This window comes from Plectropomus leopardus, chromosome 18, assembly GCF_008729295.1.
Source record: "Plectropomus leopardus isolate mb chromosome 18, YSFRI_Pleo_2.0, whole genome shotgun sequence".
NCBI lineage: Eukaryota > Metazoa > Chordata > Actinopteri > Perciformes > Serranidae > Plectropomus > Plectropomus leopardus.
In genome coordinates, this window is record NC_056480.1 from 4,791,118 (window position 1) to 4,817,667 (window position 26,550).

The following is a 26,550-nucleotide window of genomic DNA, read 5'->3' on the forward strand; positions in this document are numbered from 1 at the left end:
TACAGTATTAAAACCTTTACTCAGACATGATACAACAAACAGAAACAAGGTTCAGAATTAATGACTGAAAAAATTATTCAGATTTTTTTTCTTCTTTCAATCCCCGAAGCACACAATAGTCAATCAGCTCCATGTGTATGATGGAGTAGGATACAAACAGGACGAAGAACAGACACAAGAGAAAGGGAGAAAAATTAAAAATAAGAGTGACAGATTCCATTCTGATTTTACAGTTCTTGTATTTGTTTAATACTTTGTAATAAACAAAAGATGAATAGCATAGTCTGAAAAGAGGGAGACATGAAACAAGACAAAGAAAACAGTGTGTGAATTTCTTTATAGTGAAGAGTAAACAATTAAGGAAGATTCTAGATCTACTGGAAAATAGTTTTTATTCTCGATCGACGTACGGACACCTGATCCGAGTTCTTTAAGCCCCTGTCCTTCTTTTCTTCCCTCTTTCTCTCTTTCTTCACAATTCCTCCAACCCTAAACAACAACAACCTCCTTAAGGAGAGCAATCACGTTTAGCTGATTCCTCCCATCGGTTCATTCAGTGAAACCAGATCCTGCTCGGATGTGTCTCCTGCAAACCAGACCTGTGGATACTATCGGTCTTTATCTATGTCTACAATTAGAGCCACCGTTTCTCCCTCATGATCATAAGGTTTTCTTGTTATTGCTGGAGGTATCCAGCTACAGCCACATATGACTCAGTAAACACACAACAGGTTGCAGTGGACCCGGTCGCAGAAAACAACCAAACAAATGCAACTTAAGAAGAGCAGGTCTGTCAAATCATTCCTTATTTGCATTTCACTCGTATATGCATTTCCCTGTGTCTTGGAAACCAAAGCAGACGTGTTAAGGGTCAGGGGGACCCTATAAAAAAAAGCACCAATGCACAGCTTGAGCACCAAGAGGGGGCCACACACTGGTCCACTTCTCACTCCAATGACCAGTCCTCCCCTCTCCACACGAGCTGTCATTCCATTCCTATTAGGGCCCCTCTTTAGTATGCACTACACAGGCCAAGGTTGGAGCACACTCTTTAGTGCACTGCACAATAATCACAACATACATGACAAACAAGCGCTGGGGACTGAGTGGCCCTGCATTTAAAAACGGCCACATCCACAAACAACTTGGCAGTGATAAATAAACCAGTGAGGGTGGTGGTTTCAAGGCTGCATAGCACACACTGCCTCATTGATCCTAACGGGATGGGCCTTGGCTCCAGGGGGCCTGTGTCAATACGTAAAAACGCCGCCCTGATATCTAATCTATAAACGGTGATCAATTCTTCAGTCACAGCCTGCGATCCATTTCAAAAAATGTATATTTTCAAAAAGCGAGTAATTTCAAAATGTAACAAAGATGGCGACAACAATACTGCTACACAGTCAAAAGGTCACAGCATGCGTCTGCCTTGAGTGCACACGGTTGCAAGGACAAACATTTGTGGGCGGTGCGGTGCGATCCAGCGGCCTCCCATGGTCGACCGCAGATCATCGCTGCTCTGCCGTCAAGTAAAGTAAGCAAAGAGGGACACACGGCGCTGAATCCCTTCCTTACAGCTCTCCAACGCTTGTCCCACGAAAAGCTTCACATCCTTTTCAAACAGTCCAAGAATCATAGGTTTATTTTACAAGTCCATTCCAACGCAAAGCCCAGTCATTTTCAGCCCACATGGGTGAGTGAATAAGCATTTATTAAGTCTAAAGTAAAGCAGTGGAGACGGGGCAAAGTGGAGGAAAGGAGGAGGCTGTGTTGTGTTGATAAAGCATCGGGTCAACACGCCAGTGAATCGCCCCTCCAGCTCGGCCCCTTTTCCTCTGTGCATCCTTTGATTATTTTGCTCAACAAATCAATTTAACAGCGCTCAGCACATCACCGCCAAAGCTATAGTATCTGCCAGTCAAAAGGCGTAGCTGCAGACAGATTCACTACACATGTGCATTGAAGCATACACGTGTGGCCACACATACCCTAAAACAAATGCTAAAAAAAAAACTGAGATACCCAGCCACCTGCTCTGATCAGCAAAGCTTAAAGTGGCTTCGCATACAGAACCTGCACTGACTGTATAGCTTTTTTTTGTTTTAAATGTGTCTCCTGTATCTGTTTATCATCCACTAAATGACCTAAGCTCATAGCAAAATGTTAAAAAAGAGATGGCAAGACGTACATAGTTTTCATATAATGCATTGCTGTTATATGAAGGATGGGAATTCTTAATTATTACACTGCCAATTTTTATCTAACTTACGTAACAGACTAAGCTAATATTTGCAAATGCCAGAAACATAATGCACATGACAACTGTTTACCACAATATGAATATACAAGTTGCATATTTTGCCTTTTGGATCAATCAACAAAGACTGGCATTTTTTTCAGTCAGATGACTAGTGCTTAAAAAAAAGTGGATCAAACTTGTAAATCCTCCAGCACTTGACTGATTGTGTAATCATTCCCATCCCCAGCTATCTATAAGCATGGTGCAGTAGCAGCAGGCTTTACCATTCAACAGAGGAAGCTCCAAAATTAAAATCCTGCACAGACAGTTGAGATGTCAACCTGACAGAGGATGAGCACACATCCAGATCTAGAAGTCTGGTGGCCACAAAGTCCTTCTCATTCAAGTCTCACAACTCAGACTGCCAATATTAGCTCATCTGAAACAACCACTAAAGCACTGAGACCATTCTGCATCATATACAGTACAAGAATCCTAGCACATGTTGGTGCTTGCCAACACCTTGCTTTTCCTTGTAAAACCTAAATGAGGCAGCAATGGTGCATGCTGGGACTTTTCTCTCCATGTAGGAAATTAATGGACATCTGGTGACTACTTTGTTGAGCTGGCCACGCGAGTGCATGGATAAAAAAAAAAAGAAAAACCAAACTCTAAGATTAGATCAACTTACTGACATGTTAAACAAAACCACCTGTCTTACAGGTCATCTAACTGTCAGCCCCCAAGTCCACATCATATGAGGGGAGGCCAAGGATCCTCTCTGAGAAGTTTTTGGACTATCCACAGGGCAGGAAGCTCATTGCTCATTCTGGTCAAAGTAGCTGGTGGACCCCAAAACTCACCAGCTGCTTTCATTGCTCCACCAGCGTTACTGCTTTCTAAAATATAAAAGACACTGGCTGTGTGTAAGTACAAAGACTTATCAGCCACAGCTTAAATGTACAAGCACTTAGCTGGTGTTTGTTTTCCATTGTTTGGGAGTCTGCAATAATGCTAGGGGTCACAAAGTAACAAAAAAGAAGAGGGAATCCTACATCTTAAGCAGACCTGTTCAATGAGTGGAGAATGATTTGTCTGTGTACTTGCATACTGTGTTTGCATTGATGTACATGTGCAAGTCTTAAACTAAAAGACCATATTAGTTATTTAGCACCTGGTAGAGGACAGCTGTACCTCTTCCCTGTAGAATGATACTGCAAAATGTACGTTTCTACTTGCTAATCAATGTGGTGACTAATAAGAAGGCTAAATATACCTCAATACTCTTTTTAAATACTAACAAAAATGGTAATAAATCTTTGTGTACCCCAGTATTGCTCACTTTCGAGCCTGTGTAGACGGTTTGATTCATAGTTTACTGTATATCTCCTGATCATGTGGTAGCTGCATTTGACTTTTCACTGCAATGCTCAGATTCAGTCGCCCACAAATTTCAATCACAGTAAATGTCAAGTGCCATTGTCAATGAAATCCGGCCAATCAGTTACTGAGAACAACAGGAAACATTGGCAGAAGTTGGTGCAAAAGCAGCAGTGAGGTGTGGTTTGGCCCTGGGCTCAATAACAACTTCATGATGATGTCGTTACACGGGAGGCAAGTCTAATGTTGATTCGACAGCAAAAAATAGAGCTTTTAAATTTGTTTGCCGGAGCCACATATTTCACATTCACATGACTGTGAACATGCCTTTGTTTTTACATGACTCCTGTTTTTTTTTCTTTTTTGTATTATTTACATCTACTGTACAAAAGTTGCAAGCATTGAGCCAATACACACTGAATAAAGTTTCCAAAGCTGCAGGTAGTAAGTGTAGGATTTCCATTATATAGCACTAACTAATTTCATTATTGCATTACAGTAACACGACACAAGTAATTCAAACACTGGTGCATTTGTAGCCAATCTATATTCACAGCCAGTGATCCATCCATGAGAGGCAGGGTGCAAAAGTTTGGCAGATACGTCAAATCTGATGATCAGGTGAAATGAAATGTTGCATTATTGCCACTGTCTGTTCATTTCAGCTTTGTCATCTCTGCTGCTGCTTTTTGTGTTGAACAAAAATACAGCTTTCTGCATCTGGTTTTACAGAGAGGACTGAGTGCAGCATATTGAGTGCAAAGCAATGCCTCACACAACTCAGACAGAGGCTGATGAGTTAAAAACAGAATTGTTCAAAGAGCACAAAAAATATGTTTTTCTCTTCCATGGCCAACAGTTAATACTAAGAAGGTTTTAAGAGTAAAAGTAATAGACTTTCAGTTGGACTAGGTGTGAGGACAGACAAACACACCTGCCATTAGGCAAAACTTTCCAACCATCTGACTGGTGGTTATTGTTAAGTCCCAAACTTGGCGATCATCTGTACAGGAAGTGATTGGGCAATGATGCAATAATGAGAAAACCCTACACATAGTACCTTCAAGGTAATCTTAGGTGTCTGACAATAGATGGTCATTTCTAGGAAACAGGAACATTTACACAGTTACAACTCACAAAAGTGCATAAATGACCACCAGCAAAGGGGGGATTTAGGGGAATGGGAGATAAAAGACAAACAACTATGATTTTGTCTTGCATGAAGCTGTACTTCCTGCGAGCCTCAAGCTGTTTAAAATGCCAACCAACTGCCAAAATAGAGAAAAAGGATGAAATCAAAACTAGGAAAAAAAAAACCAAAAAAATTCAAGTCATTCTTCTTGTCTTACAAAGCCCGCTGTGCGCATCAGGGTGGGAGGGACAAAGTTTGTTCAACAAAGTGCTCCCACTCCCCTTTTCCTGGATTTCAATGCCTTGGAAAAAGCTCTCATTTCATGAGTACAGTACTTCAAAATAGAAACTCAAACAAGTTTCAGCATGAATATTCAAAAAAGCATAAAAATATTTCAATGTTTACGAGATCAGATGAACTCACTGGGAGGATGTGTCTGCATGTCCTCTATAGGACACCTCCTGACCAATAAGAAGCAAATTAGTTTGACATTTGACAGTTGATTGAAATGCTACGCACCTGATTTCAAGCTAAAACCATACATGACTAACTAACTGGCTAGTGATGGGTATAATATACAGAGGTGCAGCTAGCAGTGTAACTAAGTAACTCAAGTCAAAACAGGGGGAGTATACCAGTTACGCAGAAGCAAAAACCCACTGTGAGATGAAGATGTGAAAATTGAAGGATAACTTAAAATTAAGACATTTACTGAGTATGTGTGATAAAAAGGGGATAAATTCTCTGAGTCGTAACCCCACTGGTGGAAAACTGAGAATAGGAGAGGATGGTTAAAATGTGTGTGTTTTTTAGCATACTGTTAATTCAGAACCATATTATCTGTGTATTAGTTATGTTGTTTTTTTTGTCAATTCATGTATTCAAGTTTAGATCTGCATGTGTAAAGATAATTAGCCAGTGACAGGGAATATTTTGTGTGTGTGTATATGTGTGTAAAAGTTTGAGAGCCGGTACATTAAAACCAGCAGGTGCTGCAGTTAAGTGAGGCCCAGCGAGAGGAGCCAACGACCCGACATGGGGTGACATGTTGGTAATCCTGGTGTGCATTGGATCCTGATTGGACCGAACCTGGCTCCTCTAGGTGAGCTGGTGAGGCGCCTCCAGCATCTCCATCAGGAAGGTGTCGATGGGCGTGTCACCGATCAGTTTAAAGAAGAACAGGTGCTCCAGGCACTTTAGACCAATGGAGCGCAGTGCTGGAAGCCGGAGGAGGAGCTTTGCAAACCTGAATGAAGGAGGAGAGAAAGAGAAGGAGGTGTAAAAGAAAATATTTTACCCAATAGTTGGTATGACTTTTAATTTTGAAGCGATATGCAAAATGCAAAATATGCTCCTTCTTTTGTGATTAATGTGAACTGTTAATAAATATTTTTTCTTTTATCTGAATGTATTATTGTCCTTCCTGCCATTAGCCATGATAAAAATTAGTGGGCTAGTGATAAAATCAGGGATTTATCAGCACTCTGACATTCAACAGGCTGAACCTGTGCATATCAGACACTAAAAAGGGTTGTTTAGAAAGATTTGTTTGTTCATCAATAGAAAGCTCGGAGTGTGACGGATTTCTTTAGTCAAGGCAAAAGAAACAAGTCTGAGTACAACTGTCACTGTCACAACCTCACCTGTTACTTTTAAGTGTGCCTGTGTGTGTGTGTGTGTGTGTGTGTGTGTGTGTGTGTGTGTGTGTGTGTGTGTGTGTGTGTGTGTTATAGCCTACCTGCCCTGCTGATCGGGGTATTTCTGTTTGCAGTAAGACTCGAGCGATGCGTACACCCTCTCTCTCAGGAGCTCCACCTCACTGGGGTTGGACAAACCCTTGGCATCTTCAGGTGAAAACAGAGAATCTCAATGATAAAAACACACTTTACACATTCCCCATTTCAGACATTTTAGACTTTCAACTTTCTACCTATCTGTGTACCTGGGTTGAAGAGGATGATGGCTCGAAGACAGCCCAGCTCTGTCTTGTCCATTTGCATGTCTCTCATCTTGCTTACAAGCTCTGTTAAAACCCTGCAGAGAGGAAAGGGGAGAGGGGAGTTGCAGGGGGAAATCCCGGTTGGAGACAATGCGGGATTAGGGACGAGAGAAGAGTAAAGGAGAAGAAGAAGAGGAAAAAGAGAGCGAGAAAGCAACAAAAACAAGAGGAAGAAAGGGAAAGAATACGAGAGTAAGAACAACAGAGAGGGACCAGACTGGATAGTCACATTGTTAATTATGGTTACTTCTCAATGTACAGAAATGAATTTATGTCTAACTAGTTATGGTATAGCTGAACTGCTGGTTCTGCAAGAAAACCACCCAAAACAAACCCAAAGACAAACAAAACAAACAAACAAACAAACAAACAAACAAAAACATTAGTTAAAACTGACCAGGGTGGTGAACTGCTGCCACCAAATGGTGAGAAGCTCTGGCTGTGGCTGATTTCTCTTTTCTCTTCATAATTGAGTGGTCGCTTGTCTTTGTCGCATTTACTGTTAGATGTGCTCGAAAATGTGTGTAGGTTGCTGTGAAAGTGCCAAATATTGAAATCTACAGCAGCTGGAGAATATAATTTTACAGTTTCCTGTTAAGTTTCAGACTTTCGCTTATTCCACACATGCGCATTATTTTGTCTTGCCCACAACGATAACTCCAAGGAGGAAAGAGCATATTGCAGTCAGGGTTTAAGGGTTTAAGACATATTTCTATTTACAAAATGTAATCAAGACACAATTATCACTGACTTTATTATTACATTGAATACCTCAATTAATATAATTCAATTAAGCAAGGCTGGCTCGTTTTAGGGTGGGCCACATTTGATCATTGTTAAAACTGCTACTGTAACCACGCACGGTTGATATACTTGGATGTACTTAGATGTAAAGTGCAAGAATGAAGGGCCAGAGAAAGGGAGTGATCAGGAATGTTGTAGCTGTACTTTATACTTAAAATGCCTTACATACATTCTTGCTTCAAAAATCTTTAGGGCTGCAATTAACAATTATTTTCATTATTGATCAATTTGCAAATTATTTTCTCAATTAATTGTTTTGTTAGTAAAATGCAGGAAACCAGTGAAACATACCCTGGGTAATTTGGCAGAGCCCAAGGTGATGTCATCAAATGGGACATTTTAGCTGAACAACAGTCCAAAAATCCACAACTGTTCGGTTTAGGAAGTATGAATCATCAGCAAATGTTTGGCTTTTTTTGCTTACAAAACTATTAAAATGACTATTTGACGATCAAAATAGTTGCCAATTCATTTTTGTCGAACAATTAATTGATTTATCATTGCAGCTCTACATATCTTGCAAGACAGATTGTTATTCAAGAGTAACACATGCAACCAGAAGAAACAAAAACGTTACCTGGCAAAAACAGAATAAATACCAACTTACCAAGATATTGAAACATTTTTAATCAAAAAAGTTACCAAGCTTTATCAGTTGTGCAGCCCATTAATATATAGAAAGTCAGTTTGGGAAAAAAAGGAGAACTCTTGTTTTTTTCCCAACTTGGACTCTATTTTCCCAGGTTTTTGTATCTAAGTGACTCATGGGAACAATTTGTAAAACTGGTCCTGTATTGAGAGAGCAGCTGGCAGCGGTGAAACAAGCTACAATGTAACCACTCAAGCCAGTGGGCCCTTTCGTTGATGTCCACCAAAAGTGCTTGTTTTTTGCCAATTAAAGGCTCAGATTGTTCCTATGAGTGTCTGACAAGAAACATTTTTCCGTACCTCTTGCTTCTTTCGGTCTGTTTTGTGTCCAAGTCTTGCTTTTGAGAAGTCTTGTTCTGAAATTACACGAGAGGTGACTTTTGGCAAGAAAGCGGTGGAACCGCAAGTGAGAGCTGGAGAGAGGAGCAGTGGGAAGAGTTTGTTGTGTTGAAGTACAGAAAGCGAATCTTGCTCTTATCGAAAGGATTTTCAATACCATGACTGAATATTTAGCTGATTTAGCTATTTAGCTATTGCCAATGTAAGACAAGACTTCTCCTTTAGCGAGACCTGGAAACAAAACAGGATGGAAACAAGCGAAAGGTACTAAAAAAAATTTAATTTCATGGTTCGGTCCTTTCTGTAATGTTGTATGACATTCATAACAACAATCTGAGCCTGTCGGTGGAACAAACAAGTACTTTTGATTAGACATAAATTAATAGTGTGCACCTTTCCCAAGCAGTTACACCGCAACCTCCACTGCAAAACTTTTGTTTTACACCTGACCTTTTTAAAAAATGTTTCCCATGAGTCACTGAAGACACGAAAACATGAAGAAAAAAGGGTCCAGGCTGAAAAATAACTTAGTTCCCCTTTAAAAGGCTTGGTGTGCGCCATAAGTTTATCTTAAAACTTATAGAGCTACTTCTCTCCAGCTTGGAATATGACTTGGATGAAAGAAGAGAGGACTATGCAGACCAGAGAGTGAGGGGAAAGAAGGGTTGTCATTAATCCATCATTGGAAATTGACATTTTAACAGACACCGCCCAAGCCCACAATAAAGTGCATTGCCCAATCATGTTTTATTATACACCCAGGACTGGAGGAAAGTAGGAGTGACTTTTGGTGTGCACTCAGTGTATGTCATTGATGTTATGAAATACAGGCATCTAGATATGCACTGGTGTATCCTTCACTGGAGTAATACAGTATGTTTGTCCCACTATTAATGCCCTGGGAAAGCTAGCTTCACAAAGCTAGCCCACACATTTTGATTTGCTCATTATGGTCTGGCAAGGCTCAACAGACATTTGGTTTGGTAAGAAGAGGCATCGTCAATGGGCAAAAGATGGAAAGTACTCTGCAGGCGATTGGACGAGGCTATTAGCAGTCAGAGTCACAAACCAAATATGGTGCGAATTCAAATTCAAAATAGAGCGTTGCTCTTTGTCATCGTCATCTAAAACATATACCCCTATATTTCACTGAGTGATCGGGTCAAACAGTTCTCAAAGGATGTTGTTCATAATAATAAATGGCTGACTTCTGCAAAGCTTCAGAAAAGCCTAAAACCATCAATCTTTTAGTTTTGGCTCTGTGTTTGTTTCAAGAGGAGGGGTTTAAGAAAAGTGTTTGTGTAGTGGCGTGATTACCTGTCAAATATGGCCCCAACCTCGGCATTGTGCGCCCTGTGTATTCAATCACAATGTGTTATTACAATGTCATTACACAGTTACATTGTTATTACAGAGTTCTGTTTTCTGTATTACAAACTACCTTCCGATATGTTTAAAACTGTTATAAAACAGTACTGAATGAGGATTGTTTACATTTTAGTGCCTGGACTCAAAGTTTGATTTATCTTGTAACTGCATCCAAACATTGATACTGCTAAATGTGGACTTTTGATAACATTTGATCAGTTTTGTAACATCATCAACTGTAGTCTTACATAAGGCATCACCTATATTTAGAGTTATCATAATAAGCAGAAAAGAGGTTATGATAAATCTTAAATGCACAACAGCAGAGAATCATTAGTACATAAGTTGAAAACTATTAACTATCAACCCTCAGTCTTTATATGTGTTCCTTGCTATTGCCTGGTTCACACTACACAACTTTAGTTGAGATTTTTTTCAGTTTGTCAACAGTTTATGGAGCTCCCTGACAAAAGCCTGAAATCAGAGGCAGATTGTCATTGTCTCTGTACTCACACATTGGTGCTTGAGTACTATGTGTGAACTGTAGCTCAGCCATGCATCACAGATGCTCCCCAGATATTGAGCAAGCTGAATTTCTGAACCTGTGTTCCTTGCACTTTGTCGGTGAGCTGCAGCCAATAAGAGAGCAAAACATGCATTGACAACAGGGACAAATGAGATCCCCAACGCCGGTTTGTGGTTCCACCTGTGCATCATATGAAATACTCATTGGGGATCCTTCTGGTAAAAGGTCTACAACTTTAAGACTTCCGATTACAAGACAACAAGTTGTGTAGTGTGAAGAGTACACCTCTCTGATGACTTTCAAAGTCGTGTAGTGTAAACTAGTTTTAATAGTAATATATAAAGAAAAGTAACTTAAAGTCCAACTGATTTTGATCGATTAGATTACATTTTGTATCTGCTAGAGCATAACATACATATCTCTCTGCCATAAAAATCACTGTAAAGAAAAATATATATAGTTTTTGGTTTCAGGATGAAGCACCCTAGTTTTGCACTAATGTGGTTGTTCCGGCTTCTGTCTATGGAGATAGCAAGCATATTATGACACAGTGAATTAAATCTTGCATAAAGCAGTGACAAGAGCTTTCTATGATAGGCAGAGCACAGTAACATTGAGCCAGACAGCAGCCTGCTACACAACACAAGAGCCACAGACTTTGAGCAACAACCAACATTCGCCTTTCTGCTAAATTATTGTTCTTATCTAACTTACAAGCACACATCTTGCCCTGCACCTTAGCATGTTGAACTAGCGATCATTAACCAAGGAGAGTGCAATAACCTTTTATTTCCTTTATATAATAATAAAAAAAACTATTAACAATACTGGCATGCTGGCATTATTTGTAACTACAAAAAGGGTAACTGTGATTTCAGTTGGACTTTAAGCAAGTTTCACTTAACTTTGGCTATTGTGCAGAAAAAAAGAAGGCTCCAAGTGCAAAAAACAACATTTAAGAAAATCAACATACAAAACAAACCAACAAAGCACAAATCGACAACTCATTAAACCACAAAAGAGAAAACACAAAATTTCAGAAAACAAGACAACTCAAAGGGAAGATACCTACTATATTGTCATTCTGGTCACTGATCAGATGGCAAAAGGGCAAGATGTACATTGCTTTTTCTGTGGGCAACTGTTACAGGTTGCCACACTTCCTTGGATTTGGGGGTATTTTGGTTAAGGGATACCCCCTTGCTTAGAATGACAGAGATAGTAGGTAACCACCCTTTACAGTTTGAAAAAAGTTAGGTTTTCTGAAATTTTGAGTTTTCTCTTTGGTCAATTTGTATTGTGAAATGGAATTTATGTTGTGGCTTTGTTTTGTTTTTTCACAAAGGTGGTTGTATTTTTGTTGTGTTGTTGCTGCACTCTGGGGCCAACTTACTAAGAGCTCTCCCTCAAATACTGTATTACAAAAAATCCATAGTAATATTTTAATATTTACATCCTCCTTGATAAAATATGATTCAGTGGCTTCAAACACACGCTGAAGCAAAGCTTAAACAAAAGGCTGCTACTAGAAGAGAGCAGTGCTTTGAGAAAATCCACAAGTATCAGAGGAAAATCATTGAGCTGTTTGCCATAAGCCCAGTTAGCTTGCTGTAAACCTGACTGGTTTTCAAGCAAAAAAAACCTTCCTAACAATGTTATTACTGTGTAATTAACAGTGAACTGACACGTTGTGATGTAGTTGGGGATTTACGTCTATAAAAGCCATTGAGATTTAGAGGTTGTTGTGATTTGTTTTTTGTTTTTTAAACCATGGCAGGTGATAATATTATGGGCAGAATTTCTGAAAGAACAACAACTGTCATTATTGGTTTTTAGTGACATGTAAAAACATTAAGAATAAAGACTAAGAATAAGAATAAAAGAACAATTTTACTTTTGAAGAAACAAATTATGGTTGATGTGATAATTGAACGGCTGGAGAGACCATGACTGTATATTTGTTTTTTGTTTTCCAGAAAACGTGGGATAAGTGTTTTAGAATCTCAAACTAATAAGCTTGCTTCAGATATAAATGTGCATGACTATAGACTGACAGTGTTCTTGTTGCCACCAATGATAAAGACAGGCATGTTACGATAAGTACGTTATTATCTTATCGTACAATATTTGGACATAACCTTAATTATTTTTGCTGCCCTCTTTAATGCACCTTATGAACTGCTTATCACCAGCATTTTAGCCAGAATTATGCGTGAACAAACAGCAAGGGCGTCTGGACCATTATTACACTAAAAAAACGGAGTGTCTAAGCATTTTTTTAATTGCTTTCGTTGTGTGGTTCTATTATGTGTATGTACAGGATTTTTAATAATTTGATGTGTACTGATCTTCGAAAGGTTGTACATTATTATGCTGATATATTATCTTTATATCAGTGGTCTTAAAATGACAATAATATTGTTAATAGGAATTATTTCTGGGACAATATAACATCCATTTATAATAGTGATCGTAATAAGCCTACATACAAAAGCCTATAGAGAACACTGAAGGCACAGTAATATTTCTATATTATTTATCATCTGCTTGTGGCAATTTACTTATTTTAGAACGTTCTGACCTTAGATTTGATATAAAGACTGTCAATGTTTGCGATCTAATTACAAATGAAAATTGTGCATTTGGGTCTGATGATCAGGGAAAGTCTGTTTTTATGTGAAGATTGTAATTATTTTACAACAAACGTCTTTGTCAAAATGACCACAGAACAATTATTCTTTGGTTGACAGAAAAAAGAAGTTAACAACAAAATAAACACCCATGGCCTCTATAACGTTCTGGACAACAATGGGATGTGAACTGTCACACTAATGCATTTTTAAGTATTTTTGAGGGACAGTCTTATTTTATATTTACAAATCTGTTTGTACATAAGCCAGCCATTATTACTTTATCAAAAGCTGTAATAGGTGCTATGCCACTGACTGTGTGTGCGCATGCATTTCTATGTGTAAGTATTAGTCACCAACCTGCCCAGCATGCGCTGTCACCCTACAGGCAGCACTAAAGAAGCAAAGTCTCTCAGCCAATCACAGCCAACACAGAACACAGCAGCTGTAGCCAACCAAAGATGAGAACGCAGTACCCTAAATTCATACCCCAGTCACTAATCCAGCTAAACCTGAATAATTCATGTGGATAAATAAAGACAAGTGTTTGTTCTTTCTTCGTCTAGCTCTCAGCACTGATGTGGATCTACCAGAGGGGGCTGCAGATTTTTACCTGGCTTCCCAGGGTCATTCTATTCATGGCTAAAAGTAGCAAAGTAGAAAAGGCTTACAGTATGCTAAAACTCTCCAGTGAATATTGTTTAACAGCGGCATGTCCTCTCCAGCTGGGGTAACCCACCCAAACATCTGAAATCACTGATGTGGTGCGTCTGTCAGAGTGATGCTGTTTGTGCATATATGCATCTGTGTATTACCTGTCAAAGATGGCTCCAACTCCTGCACTGTGAGCACTGTTCCTGTGGACATGCAGGCCAGTGGCCAGTAAAATCCCGTCCTTCACCGAGATGGAGCGATGGGAGAATGATGCAATCAGGAGTTCATTCCAGCCTGTTGAAAAATTAGTGTCTCAATATTTGTAGGGAATTAAACTCTACATATTCTACTATTGTACCCCCTTTTTTAATATTTCCTGATATGACTGCATGCTGCTTTTCCTAAATTAGTGAAGTGAAGATTTCTCATTTAACTCGATGTTGTCATTATTTTGTAATAATTAACCCTTACTAGGATCTACCAGCTGAGCCGAAACACAGAACTGCATGGAACTAATTTGTTTATCAAACCATTAACATCATTTCTCATGAGACTGTATGAGACAAAGAAGACTATTTTTTTTCTTTAGGAAGGATTCTTTTAAGTATTTTGGGATTGTGGAACTTAATGTTTAGTTCTATATTTTAAAAAAAGGCAAAGGTCGCCATCAGTTTTCCTGACAATTTAAAAAAGCTCAAGCTACTACACTGTCTATGGTACCCCTGCACACGACAATTCTAATTCAATAGTGCCACAAAAAATCCTGCAAGTTTCAAGGGTTTTTTTTGGCGATGTGTCAACAACTTGGTCTATAACACCTGTTGATGTTTAAAAGACTGGATTTGTGTTATACTGACAGTGTTAAGAATGTCTTACATTTTATGCACCAACATTTACATTAACAAGAGAGACCAAATGTTGAAATGGAAACTGTATGATGGTGTAACAGTAGAACATGATAGAGCAACAGCTGATTGTGTGAGGCAAACATTCAGGTAAACATTTTCTCATTTTGCACTAGAATTTTACTTTCCCTTTATTTTTGTGCAGAGTGAGTGCAACTTAAAACTCTGGAGCCACCGATAAAAGGAACACAACAAAGTATCCAGGGTTTGCACCACACCAATTTTTCAAAACCAGAAGGGCTGGGAGCTCAGTGTTGTGTAAACTGATGTATGACTGTATTTGCACAACACAAAGGAGGGACAGGGTTAATGTATGGAGACAAGAACTGATTCAGTAAACTTTCTGAGGTCAGACTTACCTGCACGTAGCAGGATGACCTGGTCGTCCAGGGCCAGCTCAGAGAAGTGAGGGATCCTCTTTGCCCACTCCACCAAGGTGAAGAGCTGCTTGTCTGCTGCCTGACAGATGTTGGTGACAGGATCGTTGGGCTGAAAAAAGCAGATTTGGAGGATTATTTGTAATTAGACACCACAATATTAAAACAACAGCCTGTGAAGGTTGTTAAAATAAACCTGCATGTTGTAATTAATATAAGCATTATGATATACTTGAAAAAACTAAAAAATATATGAGGTGACAATCCTCACTTAATATAGTATTAACTGCAAAGAATGTCATCTCAAAGGAACAAAGCTTGTTTCCACCATCTGGACAACTCACCGAGCTGCCACCTGAACTCCCATCTGCATGAAGCTCTGTCTTCTGCTCTACAGCCATCTCCGCTTCCAAAATCTTCTCCACTGGCATCTCCTCGTTCACCGCACTAGTCGACTCCACCTCACCATCTCGTTCCTTGTTCCTCTGCCGTTCCTCTTGGACAGCTGCAGGATGGGCGATTGGGAGGGACAAAGAGGAGCACAGGAGAAAACAATGAAGGACAAGAAGGGAAAGGAAGGGAGAAAGAGAAGGAAGAGCAGAAAGGAGAAATGTGGGTGGATGAGATGGGTGAAAGGTTAGTATGAAAGAACAGAGAAGCATGAAAAGATGTAAGAGCAAAGGAATGGACAAGGATAGAGAAACAAAGGGTTTGAGCAGACAGGCCGTGGTAGAGCGCATTGGACATCATTAAAGACAACAAGAAGAACACGGTAGAGGAAGAGGACATAACATGAGGATGAATAGCAAGGATGTGCCATCAAACAACAGAACGGATGACATAAGAGAAGTAGGATTGAAGATTAACAAAACAAATGTGTTGAAAATGAAGAGGAGTGAGCGAGAAAGATTAGTGTAGCAAGAGGTTGGCACACAAAAAGAAAGAAGCAAAAATAGCAGGATGAGAAATAAGAGAGTATGACCAAATTAACATGAAAAATGTGCAAAATAATGGAAAATAAAATAAAAGGACAAACAGACACAATTCATGATAAATTCAAAGTCTCTCATGCTGTCTTTCATACTCCTTGCAGGCCCTTGTGGCAGAAATGCACCATATAAGAAATAACCAACAGGAGTCATTATTACAAGCTATTTTTTTAAAGCAACATTCAGGGGGTAAATATGAAATGTGGCATTAACAATCTGAAAGCACTAAGAGAAAATGTTTCTTGTTTTCATGAAGTTCAAGAAATTACTTCACTGCAGAAAGGCAACAGTAATAAGGTTTATACTTGTGCAAGTAAATATAATGAATAAAATGAGCCACCCCTCATCTTGAGATTCTAGAAAAATTGTCCTGCAACAAAATATGGAAGAAGCCTTTTATGCACTACAGAGTAACTGTGTGGGTTTTTTTCATTCATAGTATCTACATTTTATGGGAGCAACCATAATTGGACGAAGTTATTTAAAGAAAGTCAACATATTTAATAAAGACTGTCAATTGTCTCTGACCCACATACATCGGTTGACAGTCTAAGGTTATGTGTCTGCCTTTGTGAGTCAAGAACAACCCACTGTTAGGCCCTACAAATTTGTTGTTTTTGTGGTATGTTTGGTATCACTGTCTTGCTCCCCTTCCCTAAAATTGGAGGACTATGACTTAAAAAAAGGCTACAGGTCCTCTCCTGTTCACTACATACAAATGAGAACACCTGAAAACATCCAAGCTGATAGCAGTTCCACGCAACAGAAAATGTTGTGTGTCCAAATACCTAAAAATAGCACTGTATTAAATGACATTTCCCAGAGAGGTCTGTAAATGAATTTATGTTTATTTTTGTATTGGTTTGGTCATTTGTTGGACAGAATCACATTTGTGCATGAGAAGCAACTGACTAATGAAGAGATTTATTTCTGCTTCAAGTACCCAATATTCCTGCCTTTGACAAGGATAAGCATTCTGTATTCTTTAGATCATGAATTAACTATTGATCATTCACATGTCTGTCAACAGATTAAAGCAACTGATTAAAGTTTGAATCATAGTATATTTTGTGCACTTAATGTCAAATTATGCAAACCCATTTAGAACCCTTGATTTTAATCTACTCGGTATCACAATCATTCTTCATTGTTCAGTGTTTGTGTGTGACAGAGAAAAAGAAAAGAAAAGGCAGCGGCCATGAATTTTGAGATGTGGGCTTGTGATGGAAAGCTGTGACTCTGGAAGCCACGACTGTTAAAAAAATTGGGTGGGGAATTCAATGAGCATCTATCCTTCCTCTGCAAGAATCAAAGTATCCTTAAAAAGGACATTAATGTCCCTGAACAGAAGTGCAAATACTCTTGTGGCTGGCTGTAGCAGCTGTAACCTTACTGGGCAGCACCCAGGTGAGAATAAACATCAATTAGCTTTACAGTAAAGTAGGATGATGATCAAAAGGAGTGTGCAAACTCAGCAAACTTTCCCTGGATCTATAAAGGTTAAAAAAGCCATGGGAAAGTGATTTAAGGCTGGCAACGGTCCACCTTTGAGCACTGGCAGCAAAAGCTGGAAAAACATTTTTAACTAGCTCCCTCTCACAGATATGCAGTGTAATATCTCCTCTTCTTCTCGCTCACTCATACAGACACAGGCACACACCCCTCCCTCCCTCTTTTCCTTACATCTGTCGTTCATCTTGGCCACTACAGAAGGAGGGAGGGGGGGAGAGAGAGAACGAGAAGAAACAAAAAGAGGAAGAGAGGGGAAAGGGGGTTAGTGTTTACAAGGCTTACCCACCCCCATCTCCCTCTCTACCACTCTGTACTCGTTCTTTCTGTCCCCTATCGTACAAATGTTCCTAAGGCTCTCAAAATGCACAAGAAAACATCAACACTGATATTAGCATTTGCTGATGCATTTATGACTATTCATAGATTTAGTATGAGATCTCATTTAAGATTATGGGTGACGTTAAAAAGTTTAGGCTCAGGATTTACAGGTTGAGGGAAATTACGTAAAAGTAGTTCTTAGCAATTCTCATCTGTGTTAACTTAAAGCTGGGCAAACACTGTAGGATTTGAGCCTGGTTTTAGAATGTTGTTGTACTTGTACTCCTAGTGTACCAGTAAATCATACTTTAAAGCCAAAGCTCACCATTTATTTGTGGACACTATACGGTCTAAATGTCAAGTCAAGACCTGAGCGCTCACATTTTATTTGTAAAACAGAGCTTAATGGCCTATGGGTCCCTGCAGAGTTTTTTGGCTTTTGAAAACTGTCAATTAAGATTGGTTTGACAGCATCAAGGCAGGTACAAGTATGTTTGCTGGCAGAGGTTTGTGACGCTACACCATGGTTCACAATCATGCATTATTGCCAGTGTTTCTCTCTGTAATACTGGTCATGATAGGAGGAGGAAGAAACATCAAAAAAGGCACGTATGCTGTTGCAACAGCTCGACCAACCTGAACTGCATATTCTCCGTCCAAATGACGCGTCGCCACGGCTCTTTCAGACTCTCTGTTCGCCACTTTGTATAGACGCAGTGAGAAAAAAATGGTACTGATCTTGGGGATTTGACTCTTGACTCTACTTCAACAGTGCAGGGGCCTGAATATGGCGAACCAGAAAGTCATCATAATATCAAATAGCTGGTCAGGAGCAGTCGATCGGCCACGATTGGTCCTTGCTCCCGCCGTACACTGCACAGTAAACAACGTCTGAGAAGCTTAAATTAAGTGCTACTCGAAAATGAGTTCTGCGGCTCACACACCGGGTCAGTGTATGCCCAGCTTAATACTCCATGACGACAGAAATCATCATAGTGACAGTGACCACTCGTCTCAGCAACTTATCAAACATAAACTGAATTATGATCAAACTAGATAGACAGTAGCATTGTGATGTGCTGGGGGATTCAGATCCTTTATAATTGTCTTTAACTATATGAAAGCGAAGCACACAGCACAGTTAGCGCTTACCTTCACTGCTCAGCTCAGAGACTTAGCATCAGATAATCTCAGACTGATAGTCTTACAGTGGATCTGGGATCATTGTCATTGTTAACACGCTTATATGGCACTGTTTGTAGATCAGTTGTAGCATGTGAATGTGTCTGTTCGCTTTTTTGATACAATGCACTGTGAGCATTACATATATAAAGATGGGCTCTATCAGTTTATTAGCAATCCCTGTCATTAAAATAATAATAGTACACTAAGAAATTATAAAGTGGTAAACTCACACAATTCTATGATTGTGAAAGGAGTTTTTAAGTTTGTAAAGTTTCAGACTTGAGAGTGAAGTTTGTGCTTTTTTCATTTGCATGAATCATGGGATATATTCACTAATGGTGTCTGATGGCCACCTGAAGACAAACACCTGGTAAATATGATGTTGTTTTGTGGTATTTCCAGACCATTTGTTGGCAAAAATTGTCTAAACATAACATCCCACAATGCCTATACAAACTACGAAACTCCCTTGAACTTTTTCCTGGTTTATTAATTTACAACTCTGAATTACTGTGAATATGATGAATAGTTTTGGTATCAATAAATAGCAATACGAGTATTAAATGTCATAGTAAAGTTCAGTGATATTAGAACACAAAGGATACGCTAGTTGCTTCCCCCAGTTTTGGGCTAAGGAGGATTGCTACTTTTCTAACATATGTGGAGGAACCTTTGGAAAAGGGAGACCCATAATGATGTCCAGCACTGAAATGTTGAATTTGAACGAGGCAGCCCTTGAGCTGTTAAAAACTCTGTTTGCAGGAGCTCTTCAGTAAGTAAGTAAAGTTGGCAAAACTTAAGATTTTCCTTTGATAAATTTAAGTAGTGGACTATTTAGTAGTAGTGCCAATGCCACTGAGCAAATATGCCACTGATGAAAGACACAAATTTGTTTCAGCTCCAGAGAAATACACAGGAAGGCCAAACATATAATTGCAGATGCCTCACATCCATTACACTCAGAGTTTGAGCTGCTCCCGTCCGGCCGTCGATTTAGGGTCCCGAAAACCAGTTGTTACATTTACAGGAAGTCTTCTATTCTATATGACATTCAGGCACTGAACACAGGATAACTGTATCAGGGGAACTACTATTTTATAAGATGTGCTCTCTTTCACTATTTATTTATAATTATATAAATTATTGCTCCAACTGCCTGTTTGCACTACATTTGTGTGTTTTTTATGTTGTATTGTTTTTATGTGTTGTATGTATCTTTGAGCAAAGCCCAAGACAAATGTCCACTGAGGTGTCTGAGTCTCGTTCTCTATCTTTATTAGCTGATCACTCGAAATCATCATTGAAGAGTGTTACAAAAGAAGGAGAATAACATATTTGTTTCCCCCCTCAATTACTGCTGAATAGTCTTAAACCAGATTTGGGATGGACTGCTCATTATCTGAGTTTCCGCTGGGCTAAATCAAAGGCTTATCCATCCATCCCTAACACATACACTACAGCAAAATATAAGAAATGTTTTTATGGGCTTACTGTCAGCAAAATAGTTGTCTCTAAATAATTTATCAACCTAAATGGCCATTAAAACCAAGATTAAATCAAACTTAGTGTGAAAAGGCACCATTTTGTGCATATAAACCTAAAATTGTTTTTGTGGAAAAGTGAATTGACCTTAGTTCGGCTTCAGGGACTGAGAATCTGCCTTCTACAGGGTGTGCTTAAGTGTCCCTGCTTGCTCACCTTCTCTCTTCATGCCCATGGCCAGGCACTTCTGGTAGCGGCAGTACTGGCAGCGGTTCCTCTGTCTCTTATCCACCATACAGTCTTTATTATCCCGACAGGTGTAGGTCAAGTCTTTGCGCACTGTGCGCTTGAAGAATCCTTTACAGCCTTCACAGCTGTAAACACCGTAGTGCTTACCTGGAGGGCATGGGAAGGAGAAAGGAAAAGAGCCGGAGGAATAAGGCAACAGGGATGACAATTTGTTTCAAGGCAGAAATTTTAAAGGATGTTGGACTGGAGTTGTATAAAGGTGTCTAGTCACCAGAGGATCGATCTCCGCAGATGGAACAAAGGCGTTTCTGGGAAAGCATCGGCCCTGGGCTGTGGGACGACAGCTGCTTCAAGCCCAACGGAGGTTTCACATCATCAGAGCTGCTCACTGCGTGGAGCCCTGACATGGACACTGTTGAGTTGATCTGAAAGAACAATAAAGGAGATGGTGAACAGAATAACGGCAAGGAGGATTTTTTTGTTGTTGTCAGGAGTTTCATGATTCTCCTTCTGTAAGAATGCAATAGTTGCTTTTGTTCTCATGAAGTATTCTATCTCTAAAATGATGGATTGATGGATTTCTTTATTCTGTACCATGTACACAAGAATTTCCCAACCCTCCTGAGTTTACAGGACACCATTATAATATTGTTGCAGTGATCAATCCAAAATACATGTTATTTTACTGTCCAGTCACCTAACATAACACTCTGTCTCTAATGTCTTGTTTTATGCTGTGCTGTATTTTTATCTTGAGTATTTATTGTTATTTATAAACTGTTATTTATTGTGGAGTCTTCTGTGTTTTGCTGACCTGAGCAAAAAAGTGTGTGTTATAGCAGGACTTGCATTAACAGTTACTTTAATTTTAGCAATTATATAGATAATCTTACAAACTGTCAAAATCCAAACTTCAATATTCAATTACTCTGACTTTTCAGGAAAGTATAGCCTGCTATCTTTTAAATGATTCAGTTTTACTTGACAAAACAACTGAACTGAGAACTGTTTTTTTTAAAAATATTTGCCTATAAGAGTGCTCATGCATATTTCTAGGTGTTCTTGAACTGTATATATTCTCCAACCTAAAAATATTTACAATTAAGAAAAATTTTATTCAGCCTGTAAAACCTACACCTACAAATAATATTGATGAAGTACAAGTCCTCCCTTACCTGCGGGCTGCTAATGGGGCCGTAGCCCACTGATGGTGTGCCAGGTAGGCAGGGGGAGCCCAAAGAAGAGCTGATGACGGAAAAGGGGGAGCCGATGCTACTGATGGGGCTGTTGACCCCAGTGGTGGTGATGGGAGGCAGGGAGGTCATGGAAGCTGCAGCTGAGGGAACCAGCGGAGGCGAGCGCTGGCCCGATGGGGGGGAGGACACAGACGAACTGTCTGGGCTGCGGGAATCTAATAAGACACAGCAACAGGGCGAACACACAAACAGCTTATGTAATCATTAATGAAAATATTATGGTGCAAAAAAGGCTACATTTATTAATAGGGATGACACAGATTATTTTAATTTATTCTTATACTTAAACACAAATAAGATAGTTCAGTTATATACAATTCAATTATGAGACAAATTCACAGTTCAATTATTAAACAAACACCAGCTGTTAAAACAATAACAATGGGCTGGCAAATATAAAACCAATAATTTGAAAATATATTAATCTATCCCTAGTTAAACAATGATTTCTACAAAGAGGCCTTGCTTTTTGCAACTGTTTTATTTTTTATTAAGAAAAACTTTCCTCAGGCCCATCTAGGGTCTGGTTCCAGTGTGATCAATCAAAAGGGCATGGTTTGTTTGAGTAGATATTCCTTACTTATTTATTATTAGGATTTATCATTTGTTTACACACAGAACTTCAGATGAGGTTTACTATAGATGTGCCTTTACTCTATCTCACTGGTGTGCAATCAATAGGAAGAAATTAATGTCAGTTTCTAGAAGCCTTCCTTTGGCTCTGTGATCTGTCTCTGGTAGAATTTAGGTCTGGTTTTATGATGCCAATAGCTTTATTTATTTATTTATTTTTGTTTATGCTGTGGTTTGTATTCTGTTGGGTTTTTTTCTGCAGCCTGCTGTGTGCTGCATTTTCACTGCTTCAGGCTGTGTTCTTAGTTGTCATCTGATCTAATCTATTTTTCTTGCATCAAAAACAGTCTGGAATGAAATCAACCTATCAAATACTCACACAAATTACCTACTGTGGTCCATGGAGAACAGAGCCTGCACTGCAATGTGAATACTTATCAATACAACGAATGCAAGGAATCACGCATTTCTTTTCTTCTCTTAATTTCAGGGGTTTTTTTTACCACGCAAAAATCCATCAATGTCCGACACGGGTACAACTCCAACTCTGTTACATATTTTAGTAAGCTCTCTGAATAAGCACTTGTAAGGAATACTGACTTCAAGGTGCATAGTGAGATGTACAAAGATTCCTGTGTGGCCAAGCCAAACAACAGTACAAACATGGTTTTTCATTACTTTTCTTGCATAGGAAGAGAGAGAGACGACTAGCACAATACTATACATTGGGTCTCATTTACTATTATGTGCGTAGAAACAGTTAGTGTTTACTCTGCACATATTATAAGTGTGACTGCAAAACTGCTGGCAGATTTATGACACGCTTACACGGGCTGATCTTGTTTTTACCACTGTGCATATGTTAGTGAATCAGAGTTATTCTAAATTGGCAGGTGCATGCCCACTATCTGCAATCAGCATACTGCCACAACCCCATTAACCCTGTTTAACAAAATATGTTTGCCCAGAGGTTTATCGTGGAGAAAGCAATGAAGTTGATTACACACCCATATTAAGGCAACACACACCAGTATCAAACCGTCACTAAGCATGTGTGAATATAATGGTGTTCGGAAATAGCCGATAAGCAGCTCACTTTCTTCCAGCAAGGCTGAATATGACATCTTAACAGCTGCTTGGAGGTAGATCGGAATAATTTACATACCCTGTTAATAATAATAATAACAGCAATAATAGGCCTAATCACATTTTCATAGCACTACAAATTGGGAGACTTTGGCCCATCACATTCACATCATCTCAGAGAGGCTGCTGTTCTAAGAATGCAGGTGTGCATGAATGTCCCTTTGGTAAAAGTCTGATTCATTGGAGGGAATTCCTGCAGAGAAAGTCGCAATGACTGCCTACAGTGCAAATCTGAATCCAGCCAGTGCAAACCCCAGCTCTGAGGATCCATACAGTCCCAACTCCCCACTAGATCAACAACCTTTCTGTTGCTGTTATTACGCATGTTAGATCAGGCACTGCTACTGGCCACCAGTCTGCTCTAACACCCGTTGCTGGGGTGGTTTGCACTGGCCCAATTCAATCCGCGAAAGCTGCCAACCATCATTAGATCTCCAGAACTGCTGGCTGCTCTCTTCCTAGTAAAGCAGTCCACTGCAGTGGGGAGCAAGGCGACAGGATTGTGGGGTGGCTAGGTGGTTAATTCTTGTCCAATTTATGGTCTTAGAGAGAGATGGGCAAGGAGGCTCGGTGTGAATGCGCTGCGTGCAAATTTACAGTGAAATAAGATTAAATAAATCAAAGTATGGGAACCACTGGGTTACTGTATGAAGCACCTGCATATGCCCATGGTCAGCTGGTGGGAGAGGCTTAAGACAGAGGGCTGCAGGAGGAGGGAGTATTGTCAAATTAAGCATTTTTTTTTCTTTTTGTAGATTTCTGTTTACCTCAGCTTTAGGATGGCATTTCATATAACCAGATGATATTCAAACACACTTCACTTCAGAGAAATCGTGGGATGGTAATTTGGATGACTGATCCTTACTGATTGAGGTCAAATAAGCTCTGAAAGACAGGCGATCTATATAGGTCAACTGTGAAAGCTGTAAGGCATGTGTTTATAAGTTTTATTATTTTTCAATGTAAGTAAGTCTTAGGTGAGTCTTCCTTTCACCATAACCCACATTTTTCATGTGCCTAAATTTGCAGCAAGCATTATAACAAATGTGCCTGTAAAATATGCAAAGATGCAGCCAATATCAACATTACTTTCCAAATGTAACTGCTGGTCGACATTTATGTTGTTTCATAGCTGTTAACAAAATCAGAGCAGTTATTTTCTCACCTCTGCTGTCTCCCATGATGGTGGTTGGGGCACAGGGGGTGGCTGGCAGCTACACACCGACGTGCTTCCGTCTCAAACAGCCCGCTGCCAAACTCTAGACCGCGGACTGAGGCCCGGGCCGGAGTTGTTTTGGGAAACCAAAAACGGGTCTGAAATTCCAACACAAGAGAGAGCTCGGTATAAGATAACGATGGGGTACAGAGAATGCCCATTTGATCATAAAATTGTAAAACATAACTAACATTCCTCAAAATGTTGCAAGGTTATGAGCTGTCTGTATGACTGTCAATAGAAATATTTGTATAGTCGATGCATTTTTTGGCATTCAATGTGACGATACAGCAGGACTTTGCAAAGCAGTCGGCTGCAAAACTGATACATTAGCAAACACGCTGCGTTATTGAATAGGCATGATACAACATATTAATGCCAGACACTGACTATGTTAACTTGGCTCAACGCAATGAAGAAAACGTCCCATTCCACTATTTAGATGGAGCCCAGACAGATGGCAACAAACCACCGTTTCTACAAGCTAACGTTAGCTCGTAAACTAGCTAACCTCACTAGCTAACACCTAAAATATCTGTGCCTACCGTAATGCTAAATGGCTCGTGTTAGCTACCCTCATCCGATGTACATAACATTTCCATTACATACAACAGCATGACGTTTAAAGCGAACGAGTCTTTAACGGCACATTTCGTAGAAATTATGCGATGTCTAGCGTCCGTTGGCAAAACAAGCTAAGCGCTATTGCTCGCCACGGTTAGCCACCTAACCTAGCTAGCAAGCTAGTTAGCCCGAATGCACCGGGGAGCGATAACCAAAAACAGTCCAGTTTACTACCGTCTGTCACACCCATACCTCATTCTCCTAGATATCATCAAGCTACATCTTGTCAATACACATTGAGTGCAAATAAATAAGGATTACTGACGGTTTAGCGGCACAGCTTCTTCGCATGAAAAGATGTGGCGACTAGGCCCCGTGTGTGTCTGTTTCTCCCCCCACTTTGCCTCGTAGTCAACCCTCCCTCCCCCTGTAAGGATGAAAACATGATGATGGTGGAGGATTTGGCTTAGTGCTCTCTTACTGTTGAACATTGGCCCAGAATCACTGCAAAACACTGCAGCCCTGCTTCTTAAGGCAGGAGAAGACTTGTGTGTGGTCATGTTGCGTCCCACATGTCACTGAGTGAGAGAGACGCATCCAGTGCAAGAGGTCAAGAGGTCAAGACAAGTTCATCTCAGTATGTCATTTGCTGGAAAGGTTATTGGAGGGCACTGGCGCATTGGTGGACCTGCTGCAGACAGCTGATAAACCAGTGTTATGATACTGGGAATATGATCGCTTCATCTTCCTTTTGCAGCTCTTTGGCGCTAATATTGTTCTATGCTTGCAAGAGAAGCAGATATGTACAGTACAGATATTTTTTTAATTTGAGGCTATGTACATTTGAACACACGTATATACGTGTACATATATAGAGATTTTGAGATGAATGAATGCATTTATGCATACATGCATATATACATATATACATACATACATGTAGATATATAATCCGATAATCCAATTATTTCCCCAAGTTTATACCATACCAAGCTGACACAACATCGTTCGGTTTAATGTATTTATCATACTGTATAATTATATATATATATACATATT

At 39.6% G+C, this 26,550-nt stretch overlaps 1 protein-coding gene across 5 annotated transcripts; it reads right to left on the minus strand.

Moving 5' to 3' along the window:
- Nucleotides 1-25,893, minus strand: rxrba (retinoid x receptor, beta a). Of its 5 annotated transcripts, XM_042506539.1 has the most exons (13): nucleotides 25,817-25,893; nucleotides 24,877-25,025; nucleotides 21,912-22,147; nucleotides 21,008-21,161; nucleotides 20,704-20,883; nucleotides 17,674-17,694; nucleotides 15,346-15,506; nucleotides 14,984-15,113; nucleotides 13,881-14,013; nucleotides 9,859-9,894; nucleotides 6,694-6,785; nucleotides 6,490-6,595; nucleotides 1-5,997 (listed from the first exon to the last, which is right to left on the minus strand). In XM_042506539.1, the coding sequence occupies exons 2-13, from the start codon at nucleotides 24,890-24,892 to the stop codon at nucleotides 5,850-5,852; spliced, it is 1,413 nt and encodes a 470-aa protein (XP_042362473.1). In that variant the 5' UTR covers nucleotides 24,893-25,025; nucleotides 25,817-25,893; the 3' UTR covers nucleotides 1-5,849. The 5 variants fall into 5 exon arrangements, with proteins under 5 accessions (XP_042362473.1, XP_042362474.1, XP_042362475.1 ...); XM_042506540.1 differs by lacking the exons at nucleotides 17,674-17,694; nucleotides 25,817-25,893; XM_042506541.1 differs by lacking the exons at nucleotides 9,859-9,894; nucleotides 25,817-25,893.
- Between the last annotated feature and the right edge of the window lie 657 nt (nucleotides 25,894-26,550).